General features: G+C 34.6%; 1 protein-coding gene across 3 annotated transcripts in view; it reads left to right on the forward strand.

Annotated features, from left to right (window-relative positions):
• Window positions 1-13404, forward strand: part of ADAMTS6 (ADAM metallopeptidase with thrombospondin type 1 motif 6) — a 292419-nt gene that overhangs the window by 108895 nt on the left and 170120 nt on the right. For 2 of the 3 annotated variants that reach the window (XM_055332438.1, XM_055332439.1), the window contains exons 8-9: window positions 8475-8518; window positions 12832-12937. The exons of the other annotated variant lie outside the window; for it this stretch is intronic. In XM_055332438.1, coding sequence (XP_055188413.1) covers window positions 8475-8518; window positions 12832-12937 — 150 coding nt within the window. The remainder of the gene's footprint in view (window positions 1-8474; window positions 8519-12831; window positions 12938-13404) is intronic. 3 annotated transcript variants of the gene reach the window in all.

The following is a 13404-nucleotide window of genomic DNA, read 5'->3' on the forward strand; positions in this document are numbered from 1 at the left end:
AAATATTAGCAAGTAACTTTCTTGAGATAATTCATGTCATTAAACAATTAAATTCATGTGTATATTATCAAAGATATAACCTGTGAAATGAGGTACATAAACCAATTATCTATCTATCTATCTAGTTAGTTAATAAAGATTTTATTTCTTTGTTAGAGAGAGAGAAAGAGAGAGAGCTCACAAGTAGGGGGAGTGGCAGACAGAGAGAGGGGGAAGTAGGCTCCCCTTGGAGCAGGGAGCCCAATGTGGAATCAAGACCCAAGCTGAAGATGCTTAACCGACTAAGCCACCCAGATACCCAAATTATGTATTTATTTAAAGTGATGTTATGGGGGTGCCTGGCTGACTTGGTCTGTAGAGAATGCAACTCTTTACCATGGTGTTGTAAGTTCAAGCCCCACTTTGGGTGTAGAGCCTACTTAAAAAAAAATTAAAGTGATATTATGGGCTGAATGTTTGTGTTCCCCTAAAACTCATGTGTTGAAACCTTTATCCTCAATGTGATGTTATTAGGAGGTGAGCCTTTAGGAGCTAATTAGATTTAGATGAGGTCATGAGAGTAAGAGTCCACATGGTGAGATTAGGGTGCTTATAAGAAGAGGACAAGACCAGAGACCTTTCTTTCTCCAGCAGGTGAGGATATAGCAAGAAGGTGGTTGTCTGCAAGTTAGGAAGAGGGTTCTCACCAGGTACGACATCTGTCAGCATCTTGATCTTGGACCTCCCCACATCTGGAACTATGAGAAGTAAATGTTTGTTGTTTAAGATACCCAGTCTATGGTGTTTTGTTATAGCAGCCCAAGGTCACTAATTCAGCAATTGGTACTGAGAAGTGGGATTGCTGTAACAAATACCTAAAAATGTGTAACCTTCAATTAGGTAATGAGTAGAGGCTGAAAGAATTTTAGGGCATGTGCTAAAAGGAGCCAAGATTGCCATGAAGGGACTTTTAAAGGCAATTCTGGTGAGTTGGAAGGAAGAGGTGAAGAGGGTTATAAAGGAAGTTTCCACCTTCTAGAATACACAAATAATAATGAGCAGACTATTGGTAGAAATGTGGATAACAAAGGCCTTATCAGTGATGTCTGGGTCAGAAATGAGGTATATATTATTGGATGATGGTAAAAAGGTGATCCTTAATATCTAGCAGCAAAGAACTTATTTGAATTATGCTTATGTTCTAGTGTTTTGTGGAAGGTGGAACTTGTGGACAATGAATTTGGCTATTTAGCTGAGGAGATTTTTAAGCAGAGTATTGAAGGAGTAGATTTGTTCCTCCTAAATGCTTATAGTAAAATGCTAAAAGAGAAGTGAATTGAAGAAGGAATTGCTAAGCAAAAAGAAACTGGAACCTAAAGATTTGGAAAATTCTCAGCTGGACTATAATGCAAAAATTGAGGAAGCATGTTCAGAAGAAAACATTAAGGTATGGGCTTACCATTTGATAAGGAGGTTAGTGTAGCTGTGAACTATAGAGTAATCATCCATCTCAACATAACTGGCAATAAAGATGAGATTATACCAGGAAAAACACTGGAAGGAACAAAGGAAGGCTGGGAACATGTATTATCCTTCAAAAAAAAAAAAAAAAAAAAAGAGAGAGAGAAAAAGGACCCCAAAGACCAGAGATCACCTGGGCTGATACTCATACCATAGGCCCAGAATGCATAGCCCAGGTGGCAAGACTGCCTCCATCATGGTTCAAAAGTCAGGAGCACTGCCCTGCAGAGATGCATAGGAAGGCCATTCTAGAGAGTAGAGTGTGTAGGACCCTTACAGAGAGCCTTGTGAGAGCACTCTACTAAGATGAAGGGGTGGAGCCGTGGATGTGAAACCAGGAAAGCTGGTGCCACCCCCGTGGGTCCATAGAGTAGAGCTCAAGCCTTAATTATTCTCAAGTCTTAGTTTCATGGTATTTGCCGAGGTAGGTTTTGGGACTTTACTTGGAATCTTACTTGGGACCAATCACCTCTTTGTTTCTTCTGATTTCTCCCTTTTGGAATGGAAGCATCTATCCTATGACTATCCTACCGTTATGTTTTGGCAACACATAGCTTTTCCAATTTCACAGGTTCATAGCTGAAAAGGAGTTTTGCCTCAAAATGAATTGTGTCTAGAATCTCACCCATATCTGATTTAGAGGATATTTAGATGAGACTTTGGACTTTAGAGTTAATGTTGGAATTAGTTAAGACTCTGGGCCTGTTGAGATGAAATGAATGTTTTTGTTTGTTTCTTTTTTGTTTGTTTTTGTTTTTGTTTTTTTAATGGAAGAAAGACATGAATTTGGAGGGTGTGGTAAGGATAAGGTGTTATGAACTGAATGTTTTCCCTCTCACCAAATTCCAGTGTTAATGTCTTAACTCCCAATATGTTGGTATGTGGAGATGGGACCTTTCAGAGGCAATTGGGTTGAGATGAGGTTATGAGGGTGGGCCCCTCATGATGGAATTAGTGCCCTTATAAGAAGAGGCACTGGAGCTTTTTCTCTCTTCATAAGTAAGCACCAATGAAAGGCCATGTGAGCACCAAGGAGAGAGTCACTTTTTACAAGCTAGGAAACCGGATATCACTGGACATCAAAAGGGCTGACACCTTGATTTTTCCCAGCCTTCAGAACTATGAGAAATAAATGTCTGTCATTTAAACCATCTAGTCTACAGTATTCTGTAATAGCAGCCCAAACTAAGACAAATGGTCTTACAATCTTTTTCATTTATCATGAAGAATGTTATACATTCTTGCATGTATTGGTTTAAAATCATATTTTCTCTCCACTATTTTATTACAGTTGTCTTTATAACTGCAGTCAATGTTATAATGTTATAACTGCAGTCATCCAAAAGTAGTCAGTGCATGTAAGAAAAGCAGAGAAGTGATGTGTCACTATCACTCGGGCTTTGTTACTATTTCTAAGAGAACTAAATGAAACAGCACAGGACATAGGACATTTTGTTTGGAAATTAGTCTGTGACTTAGTGTTAAATAAATGAGTCTCAGAGTTTAGGTTTTGATTCATTCCATTTTCAAACCTAAATCATTGAAATGAATGCTTCTTTGCAATGAGTGTTTCTCTTACATAAGAATGGAATGTAGTTTTTGGAAAAGGTTTTAAGAACCCATCCAGGTATTTCATCATTATAAGGTAGCGCTATATTTTGCAGACCTTAGAATGGAACTTAACCATATGTTTTGGTCAATTTCTTTTGATAGCCATGCTTGGCCAAAAGTTATTAGGAAGTCAAAGAACTGAAACCAACCACAGCAGAAAAGTGTACCAGTGTTACAGTAACAGATACTCAGCCAACCTCTCTAGTGTCAGTCTTGCTCAATCAGTCCTCCTTTAGGAACATAGGGTAGAGGAATGACAACGTATGCGTTCAACTACTAATCCAAAAGTAGAACCTTGCTTTCTTTTAGGTACCTGGCTTTATAAAGACCCCCTAAGATCATGTTTCTTAGTTCTTTTTCATCTGCTCTGAGGCCTTTATTATTCTTTCATGAAAAGGAAATAAAACAAGTACCCGATGATTAGATGGTTATCTCTCCAAATTGAGAATCCATAGAGTGTTCTCTAGTCATATTTTGGCTTATCTGTCCCTTTTTAGAACTTCACCATAATTCTTAGCCTTACCTGTAGTTTAGACCAAAGGCCTAAGTTAAGGGGCTCCTGCTGTATCGTTTGTTGGTCAAGATTTAGTAAAGATTGATTTGTTTAAAGGGTGCTGAGCATAGGCAATCAGGAACTCCTTTTCTTTTCCTCAGCCCCTCATTTCTTCACTTTGTACAGCCACAAAGTGTCTTAAAAAGCACACCAGTTACACCTTTGTGGTAAAGCAAACTTGTTTTTCTTCATAGTTTTTCCTGAAGTGACTGAAGTTTGGAGGAAAATAAGGCAAAACCATAGCATGTCAGAGAAGAGTTGATAGGATATAGGGTTAATGTGATGCAAGGTAAAAATGAAAAATTCAGGAGAGTCTGGTTGCCACCCATGTGCACCCAGAAACTTAGGTCCTTTAGATTTATCATCCCCAATTTTGATATATATCTTGATTCAAATATAACTTGATTCTATATTATATAATTCATGGCTGAAACTGTGTACTATTTTTAATCCATGGCTGAAGTCTTCCTTCTGTTCATCATTATAATAATAGCCTAAAGGAGAGAAATCTTCTAAAAGTATGTATCATGGTGGATGTAGCCACATATAGATTATTTTTCTTATTCCCATATCACCTCTTCCCTCCATCAATCATGGGTTTTTATCATTTCAAACTTGACCGGAGCTAATGTGGTCAGGCAAAACCTTAGGGTTTGGTGACTGAGTGTTGTAATCAGTTATAATGAAGGGAAGTTTTAGATCAAATGCCACATACAAATACTTATTAAACAAACAAGGGGTTACAAAATAGTTCATACTCCTATTTTATAAGCTTGGATTGCATTTCAGCTCTGTTATTTAGGATGCCTTGATAGCACTTTGCATGAAAAGTGCACTCATATATAAAATATAAACATATTTTAGGGACAGACTTCTACTACCATTATATTTGTCATCTGGCACTATAATCCTTCAAAACAATGAGTGGACATGCAGCACAAATCTCAGATGCTTTACTAAGTGTACAACCTACAAAGTTTGCTGCATTCTCTGTATGTGTTCATGCAGACTGGGGGACTGTTTCTGAACCATTTTGACCAATCTACAGATTTGAAACATCACTAATTTTTTCTTCATTGAAAAATATCTTTATCAACATTTATTTAATATTCATGAAGCTTATTTTCAGTTATCTTTTGCACTGATCATTAGAGACAGGCATAGCTGAAACACCTTCTGATTAAATGTTGTACAAAAATGTATATAATAGAATAAAAATCATTCTTTTTTTTTTTAAGATTTATTTGTTCATTTGAGAGAGAGAGAGAGTGATAGAAGGGGCAGAGGAAGAAGGAAAGAGGGAATCTCAAGCAGACTCCTCGCTGAGTGAGGAGGAGCCTGATGCAGGGCTCGATTCTAGTTCCCTGAAATCATGACCTGAGCTGAAATCAAGAGTTGTATGCTTAGCTGACTGAACCACCTGGGTGAAACTAGCAGAGTAAAAATCATTATAATCTCCCTATTCTCTCATCTTTTCTTTAGATACCCACTGTTATCCTCCCAGATTTTTATCTGTATGCAAAAATCAATCTGTATACACACTTATATAAACATTAAAAAAAAGACTTTTCCTACTATGCAAACTATGTTTTAAGTTGTTTTTTTTTTTTTTCCTACAGAGGAACAATCTGGTTTGGTATTCAATTATCCAAGGCACTTAATGAGCTGTCCCCCCAAAAGGAACTCTCTAAACTCATTTCTCAATGTTTTATCCTCTGTATTCAATGTTTCAGCCTCTCTGGACTTCTCCTAGTTCCCTGCATATGCCATACTCTTTCCAGATTCTGTTCCTTTGATTATTCTGTTCTCTGACTATAATGCCTTTACTTTTCTATTTTTTTCTGGCTAAATATTTAAAATCTGTTTCAGATGTTATGGCCTATTGTGAATCTGTTTTTTAGGTTTCTATTGTGTATTTCCTCCTTCTTCTGTATTTTCATAGTAATTTGTATATAACTTGATTATGGCAAAAGCCATCATTATAATAACTATCAAATATGTAAGTCTGACTTTCTTTTACACTTATTTTATTTCATCATCTTTCCACATCATATTGTAAGTTATCTGCTTATGTGTCTTTTCCCATATAGACCACAGTTAACTTACCCAACTTTAGATTCTAGTATATGGCACTTTACCTGGACACATAATAGGTGCTTAGCAAATCCATGTATGAAAGAATGAAAGTGAAAAACGTTGGTTTTCAATACTTGGCACTAAAGGAAATACATAAATCATAATTACTCTTGGTGAATATAGAATAGAAAAGGATACAGTGTGAATTGAATGCAAAAGCCACAGGAAGTAGCATGTCTTTTTCCTATATAATATCTTACAGAGAATTCTACAGGTATTTTAGTGGGTTGGGAAAAGCTAAAGAGAATGCAAATACATGATCTTAGTCTATGATGCTTTAGCTTGCATTATTTGTTGACGACTTCAGACTTTATGTAGGTATTTTGGGTAGTCATGACAGAATTAAATGATATTCATCATGAGTGTAGCATAAAAGGTTTATGCAAAATGAGAGCATTGGGAGGAGATTAGAAAGGATGGCTATGAGGTGGAAATATAAGTTGTATTTGTCTGTGACCTTCAAAACTTTTGCTTAATTTACCTCTGAAATAGTTTGGAAAATTAACACACCATTTTGCACATTTTAAAGTTGCTATCAAAAATAATTTTTATTATGAGTTGAAGTGGCTACAGACACTGTAGTTGAAAACATATAATACATTGTATGTATGTTTTAGATCCATTTCTCAAAACTTTAGAGTTATCTGTTTCACTGAATCATGAAAAATGTTCACCATGTAATCTAATGGGCTAAATCAGCTCTCATTGCCAAACTACTTAGCCATGTCAGACTTACCGATCAATAACAAAACTGACTTCATTTTTTAGATCAGATAAACATGTTAACGCACTCTATGAAAATCATCTCACTTCTGAATTCTAATTGTGAGATAGCTATATAGATTGATTTGTAAGCAGTCAGAAAGACAGAGTCTTACCAGGACAAAATAAGTCATCCTCTTTAATTTTTCCTGCTGTGTTCATAAAGGATTGACCCCAGGATCAACACATTCTTGAATTATTTCTTTGCTACATTCTGGAGACTTTTACACCCAGGGAGCAATGTACCCTAACAATGTTAGGGGTGGGTGAGAAGTTTGGTTTCTTTTTTTGTAAAGTAGAAACAGGTTGATTGTGAAGGGCAAGAGAGGAAAGGAAAATTGGTGTAGCTTCCAGGTGCTTGCATTCATAGGCAGATCAGTTTTAGGAAGGGGCATATATCAAAGTTGAAGATTTGAATATAGATTCTGTGTAGACATTTATTTCTGCAATTACCCATGAAAACTCTCTGTTTACATTTTCTTGAAGACTCCTGATATGGGTTGTGCCTACATAACATTATAGACATTATACAAGTATGGTCACAAGATAAATTGATTGTGACACTGAAAATATACTTTCTGGTGCTTTGGTAAATATACCAAGTACTGTCTCTATCTCTTACACTCAAAAATGTACCAGTTATTGCAACCCCGTGGTTTACCAATTACAAGACAAGAAGAAGATGAGTATATATGAATGATCAGAAGAGAAAGCTATGTAAGAGGAGAAATCCCTTTCCCCAAATATAAAGTGTACAAGATGAAAGGTTTGAAACTCTTAAAAATAAGCGAAGGGAATCTCCAGGGATTTTAATGAGTTCAACAGTACAGTGGTATGCTGGATGTGATATTTATTTTTTGAAAATACATTTTGATCTGGTGAACAAGAATGGGATTAATTATTAATCCCTTTCCCTAGTAATGTGGACTAACCATTATTTATATACAGTAAAAAGACTTTTGCAACTTGGATATTCCTGTAGTTTATAAAATTTTATATTTTACCTGAAAAGCTTTTCATTTCTAGCATAAAACAGAGGCAAATAAAAATGGTCAGTCTTTTTAAGTTTATTTTTTATTTTAACTTTAGAAATTGAATATGTTTGGTTTTAAAGATTCGTTTATAAGAATATTATTAAAAATGCTTAAAATAAGTGTTCACATCAATATAGATTTAGCATTCTAACTGTAATATATTTTAAAATATGCAATATTACTTATGAACTTCATCTTTTGTGTTGAGTTGTAATGCAATATAGCATTAGAGTAAGTGCAGCCCACATTAGGTAAGCTTCTCTTGAGCTATTTGTTTAGCTGTTTGCAAATTCACATAAAAATATTTGTATTTTAACTATGTTAAATTTCTTATATACAAGTAGGAAAACTATGTGATACCAATTTTATTCCCATTGCTGTATTGTGCTAATATTTTTTAAAAATAAGAACCTGTGTTAGAGTTGAAGGAACTCCAGATACTGCTTATAGCTCAGAAGTATAAAACACAATCTGTGGCTATAATAAAAAAATATTCCAGGAGGTTCAAAGTGATTGGGAATAAAAAGCCACGCATTTGCTTTTTTGTAGAAGCAGTAGCAATCTGCAGACAAGCTATTCTAGCTTCAAAACAGTATGGTAGATGGTTTTATGGAACTCACAATTACAGAAATTCACTTTAACCTTTCTTTCTTACTGGCAGGTGTCCCATTGGCTTGCAGCCAGGGGCTGTGAGTGTAGTGCAGCCGGTGTGTCCCCCAGAGTGCTGAAAATGCCCACACTCCAGCTGGCTGCTCATAATTGCACTGATTGTGGTCTGACAACCCAGAGCTCTAAGAAAGAAATGTGATGAATATACAAAAATATTTTACAAATTTGATCAGATTACAAATTTCATCTCTCTTTTTTCTCCTCTATAGATATGATATCTGCACTTATAAAAATAAGCCCTGTGGAACATTGGGTAAGTTTTTTTATAAAGGGAGGATAGTTCAGATTGTCTTTTTTGGTCCAGTGGCTTTATTCTTTATCATTTATTTGATCATTTTCCTTTCTGGCACATCTGAAATCACTCCTATAAATTGTTAAACCTGACCCATGTGGGTATGTCACTTACTAGGAAATAAGTAGAATGATGATTAAAAACACCTTAGAAGATGATTCTAAATCTTTAAACAATCATGATGAATCATAAGTTACCAGTCTGTAATGTATTTTCCAAAAATACCAAGGAATTTGAGAAGCAAATGAAAGCATGCAGCATCTTCATCAAGCTAGGAAAGGAAAGGGGGGAAAATTGGGGTAATACTTAAAGGGGAGACATTGTGCTCTTAATGTATTTTGTTTGGTGCAATTTTGTGGAGCAAATATATCCCTATAAATTAAGATATTGGAAATTTCCAGTACTTGAGCAACAATAAAATTTTTTAAAATATTTTATTTATTTATTCATGAGAGACACAGAGAAAGAGGCAGAGACATAGGCAGAGGGAGAAGCAGCTCCCTGTGGGGAGCCTGATATGGGACTCGATCCCAGGACCTGGGATCACGATCTGAGCTGAAGGTAGATGTTCAACCACAGAGCCACCCAGGTATCCCAATAAAATAAAAATTTTTGTAAAATATTACAGCCAGCAGTAGAGAGAGAGGACAGGATTATCTTTCTTGTCTTCCTGAATATTTGTTTTTTTTAAGGGCATTTCTGTAGTATTCTAGAATTTAAAAAAATTACATTTTATTGCAGAGCATAACTTCATTCTGGTTAACTGAAAATACAAATGGGGGGAAATGAGAGCTTTCAAGTAAACTAAATTTTTAAGCAACTAGAGTTATTTTTAAGGAGTTTTTTTCTTGATAATTTTTTTATGTCATAGAGACTTTTTTACAGATAGAAAAGTTTAAGCAGGTGAAGGTGAATATTCTAGTTTCTCTGTGACAAGTCTCAATTTTCTTGTCTGTAAAGCAACAATTATGAAATCTGTTCCTATGCCCTTCATAAGAATTTGGGGAAGATCAGATTTGAGAACAGGTGGGAGAAAGTTGTCACTCACTTTCCTGGAGAATTCAGAAAGTTTTCTCTTCAGAGATTAAAATTTATTTATTTTTTTCTCCTTTTCCAGTCTTCTCCTATCCCATTTTCCTTAAGGCTGAATAAGAAATCCCAATTAGCCAATCATGAGTATTTAGGGTAGCGAAGTTTGCTAGTTAAAAAGCATAAAAAGAGCTCTCTTTGCTGAGAGATCTCACATGGAAAGATTAAGGTTTTTACAAGAGCATCATAATCCATTGGAAAGGACCCTAAAGTGAAAACTGTAAACTAACAACTGGCTTTGACAGTTTCAGTGCATTACCTTTTCCTTTTTATTTAGGTCTTTGTTCCTCAATTCTTATCTATGTAGGTAGGAGCAATAGCTGCCCTTGTGTGATAGGGATATTGTAAAAAGCACTTAAAGAAAAAAAATACAATGATGCTTAATAAAGAAGTACTATAAAAGTGCACTGATATTATTATTTATTGTAGAGATTTTGCTGTTTAACTTAACTTCTCTGTTATTGTTCAAATTCTGTAAGCATTTACTAAATGCTTGATCAAGTTTAGATACAATAGACACTAAGATTCAAAGGAGGTATGAGCTAGAGATTGTATTTTTCTAGTGTATATGTATATATGGTGGAAATACATACATATATATCTATACACATGCTGTTGCATTTTGAAGGTAGATTGTTTACACTGTGATATGTTCTTCATAAGGACATTAGTAACAACATTGCCTGTACTTACATTGTTATTTTTGCCAAAGTAGATTCTTCTACCCAACATCTCTTTTTTCTATGTATTCCAATTTTTATAGCTTATTAATTTCCAAAATCAATACATTAATACATTAGTACATGTCAGTGCATTTTTAAGTTCAACATAAATTATTTTTCAAGTTATAAACCATTATAAATTATCTTTTATACTATCTCATGGTGAAAAATGAATGACTGCATACATATACATGTGTTGAGTTTCATATGTGAAAAATATATTATCAGTACAGAATCAGTCAGGTTTTTCCTTTTGGGTGGTCATTTCGGCAACTTTCATGTTGGTTTTTATGCTAACACTTGCATATTCTCTTGCTTAGTACCTTTGATGACCAACTGTAACAAGGCTAAGTAAATTTGAGGGTGCAAACTGTGGCAATCAAACTGAGGAAATCTATCTGACCCAAATAGTAATCAAACCCCTATTAACACAATCACACGTAAGAACTTTGACAGCCTAAATTTTATTGGTGTACACAAAGTTGTAGGGGTTGTGAAAATAGATTAGCATCTAAACTATTTTATTTCAGTTAAGATTTAGTTCTGTATTTTTAACTAATAGTTATTTCCCAAATATTTTCTTTCTGAAGTTGTCCTTTTAGTAGAACAACTAAGTTAATTTTATATCAGATATAAAGGTAAATCTATGTTTGCAAATATACCTTGGGGAGTCATTGAGAATTCTCAGTTAAAAATACTGCCACATGGTATGCAGCAAGCAGTCACAATAACAACACACAAAAATTAACCTATGTAATAATACATTTCAGGAAATATGAGAAATGTTAATTTAACAATAATTTTTCTCGGTAATTGTTTTTAAACCAAATTTCATAAAGCTCAAAACAGAAACAGTATTCAAACAGTGTGGCTTTGTTCTTCCCATATCATGGATGATACTGAACTCAATAGATTAGCTGGATAATCTACTGCAGACTTTTTTGGTATTCTTTCACTCCCTATCTCTCTTTCTCTCCCTATCTCTCTTTCTCTCAGTAGAATTTGGAACTAACATTTATTAAATACTTTTGATTAACCAAAAAAATTAAGTCACCGTGCCCCAACTAGTCCCTCTTTATACTTCCTCTTCTTCAAGTCCCAAGACTTCTAAGTAGATGGAAGGGAACTATAAGAATAACACTAGTATTTATAATAACTCAGAGAGACAGAAATCAACCCCTTCCCCAGCTTCTGCTCCTTCCACATAAAACAGTAGGAAAAGCAAACAACCTATTAGCAAATCTAGTATTGACCTCAACTCTGTTCCAGTGTGGCTATTATGTTAATATTTTATATTTGAAGGTACAGAAAAACAATTTCTAGAGCTTTTTTGTCAGTCAAAATATTAATTGAATAGCTTTTACTGTTTCAAATTAGTGTAACTGGGAAATTGTACCTAGCATGGAACATTGCTTATTGCAGTCAATAAATATTCATTGAATTGGCTTCAAATCACTTTTTGTGGTTAGATAATTATTACTAGGGTAATGATAGTAGACTACTAACATATAAAATGTTTTTCCTACTTTTCCTTCAATTTCTTTTAAATAACATTCGTTCCTATATGTGTTAAGTATGATTTGGCATCTGTTTCCTTATAAGTTATACATGACATTTTTCACACAAAAATTCATTTTTCTAAGTACTCTTTTAAAGTTATGTACTAATTCACAGGGCGTGATATTCATTTGGAAGTAAATATGAAAGCTTTTACAAGCTAACATTCCCAAGGGAGGAATACCTTGAGAACATAACATTTCACTAGAATCAGTGAATTAACACTGTAGCTTTTGCTTTATTAGTAAAACTAATGTATTGAAGAGGGATGGGGGTGGGGATAACCACTGAATCTGCAAATGTCTTTCTTTCTATTAAAATACCTAAAGAAATTGTTGTATTACTATTAGGACTAATTTCAGAAGATTAAAAAATGCAAAACCTATTTTTAACAGTTCTCCTTTTTCTCTTTTGAATCATTCATTTTTGCTCTTATAAAAAATGTCATTAAAAAAACCATTTGGGATTCCCTTTTTTTGGTAACTAAAAAGTTGCTTGTATATTTTTATGAACCCACTAAACTTAAACAGATCTCTTTAGAAAAATAATGTGGATATATTTTGCTTTCTACAGCCTGAAGAATGTTAAAATAGAAATGCTTTCTTGAATTCCCTCTTCTGGCTCAAGTTACTAGGTGGTCCCAAGTTACCAGAAGTAAAATTTATAAATCTAACCCCTAGTCTAGACATTTTCCAGCACTGACTGCAGTTCAAAAAATATTAATGTCTAGCCGGCAAAGTGAAACTCCCCCCAGTGATTTTGCAAATGACTAGAAAGTTAACCTTTTGCCAACTGCTCTTTCTGTGCATGGAGGTTATTAAAAAGAATCCAGGCATTTATAAGTATGGGCTTTTTAAGACTGAAACACCTTGGCTTGACCCTTTGTGTCTCCTTCTGTTTATTCAGGCTTGGCCTCTGTGGCTGGAATGTGTGAGCCTGAAAGGAGCTGCAGCATTAATGAAGACATTGGCCTGGGTTCAGCTTTTACCATTGCACATGAGATTGGTCACAAGTGAGTGAGTTTAAGAAAATCAAAATAAATTTTAGAACTCCACTCTTTTGAGCAACTTATAACTACTGTGTGGAACGCCTGTGCTCAAACATATTTTACTGCCTTTTTGTCTGATTTCAGTAGAGAATGTTATCATTTGGGGGTATTGGGATAAATCATCTTAAGAACTGGAGACTTGTTAAATAATCTTTCTGATTCAATGACCCATATTTTTAGAGTGGTGAATGCACCACACTGAAGTTTTGTTATACAAATTTGAAATAATTTACCTTTAGCATGGTCTGCTCATCACCCAGCTCCTCTAAGTTACATTCTTTAAATGATCTTTCTTTTCCTCGAGTGACATTACTTATAAATTTAAAAATCATCATTGACACTACTACCATAAAATTTTCTTTGAGTTTTCACTCTTCATATAGCTGTGAGCATACCTTTTCCAGACATAAAGTTTGTGCAATCAGTGCTAT

Source organism: Nyctereutes procyonoides, unplaced genomic scaffold (genome assembly GCF_905146905.1).
Source record: "Nyctereutes procyonoides isolate TBG_1078 unplaced genomic scaffold, NYPRO_anot_genome, whole genome shotgun sequence".
Taxonomy (NCBI): Eukaryota; Metazoa; Chordata; class Mammalia; order Carnivora; family Canidae; genus Nyctereutes; species Nyctereutes procyonoides.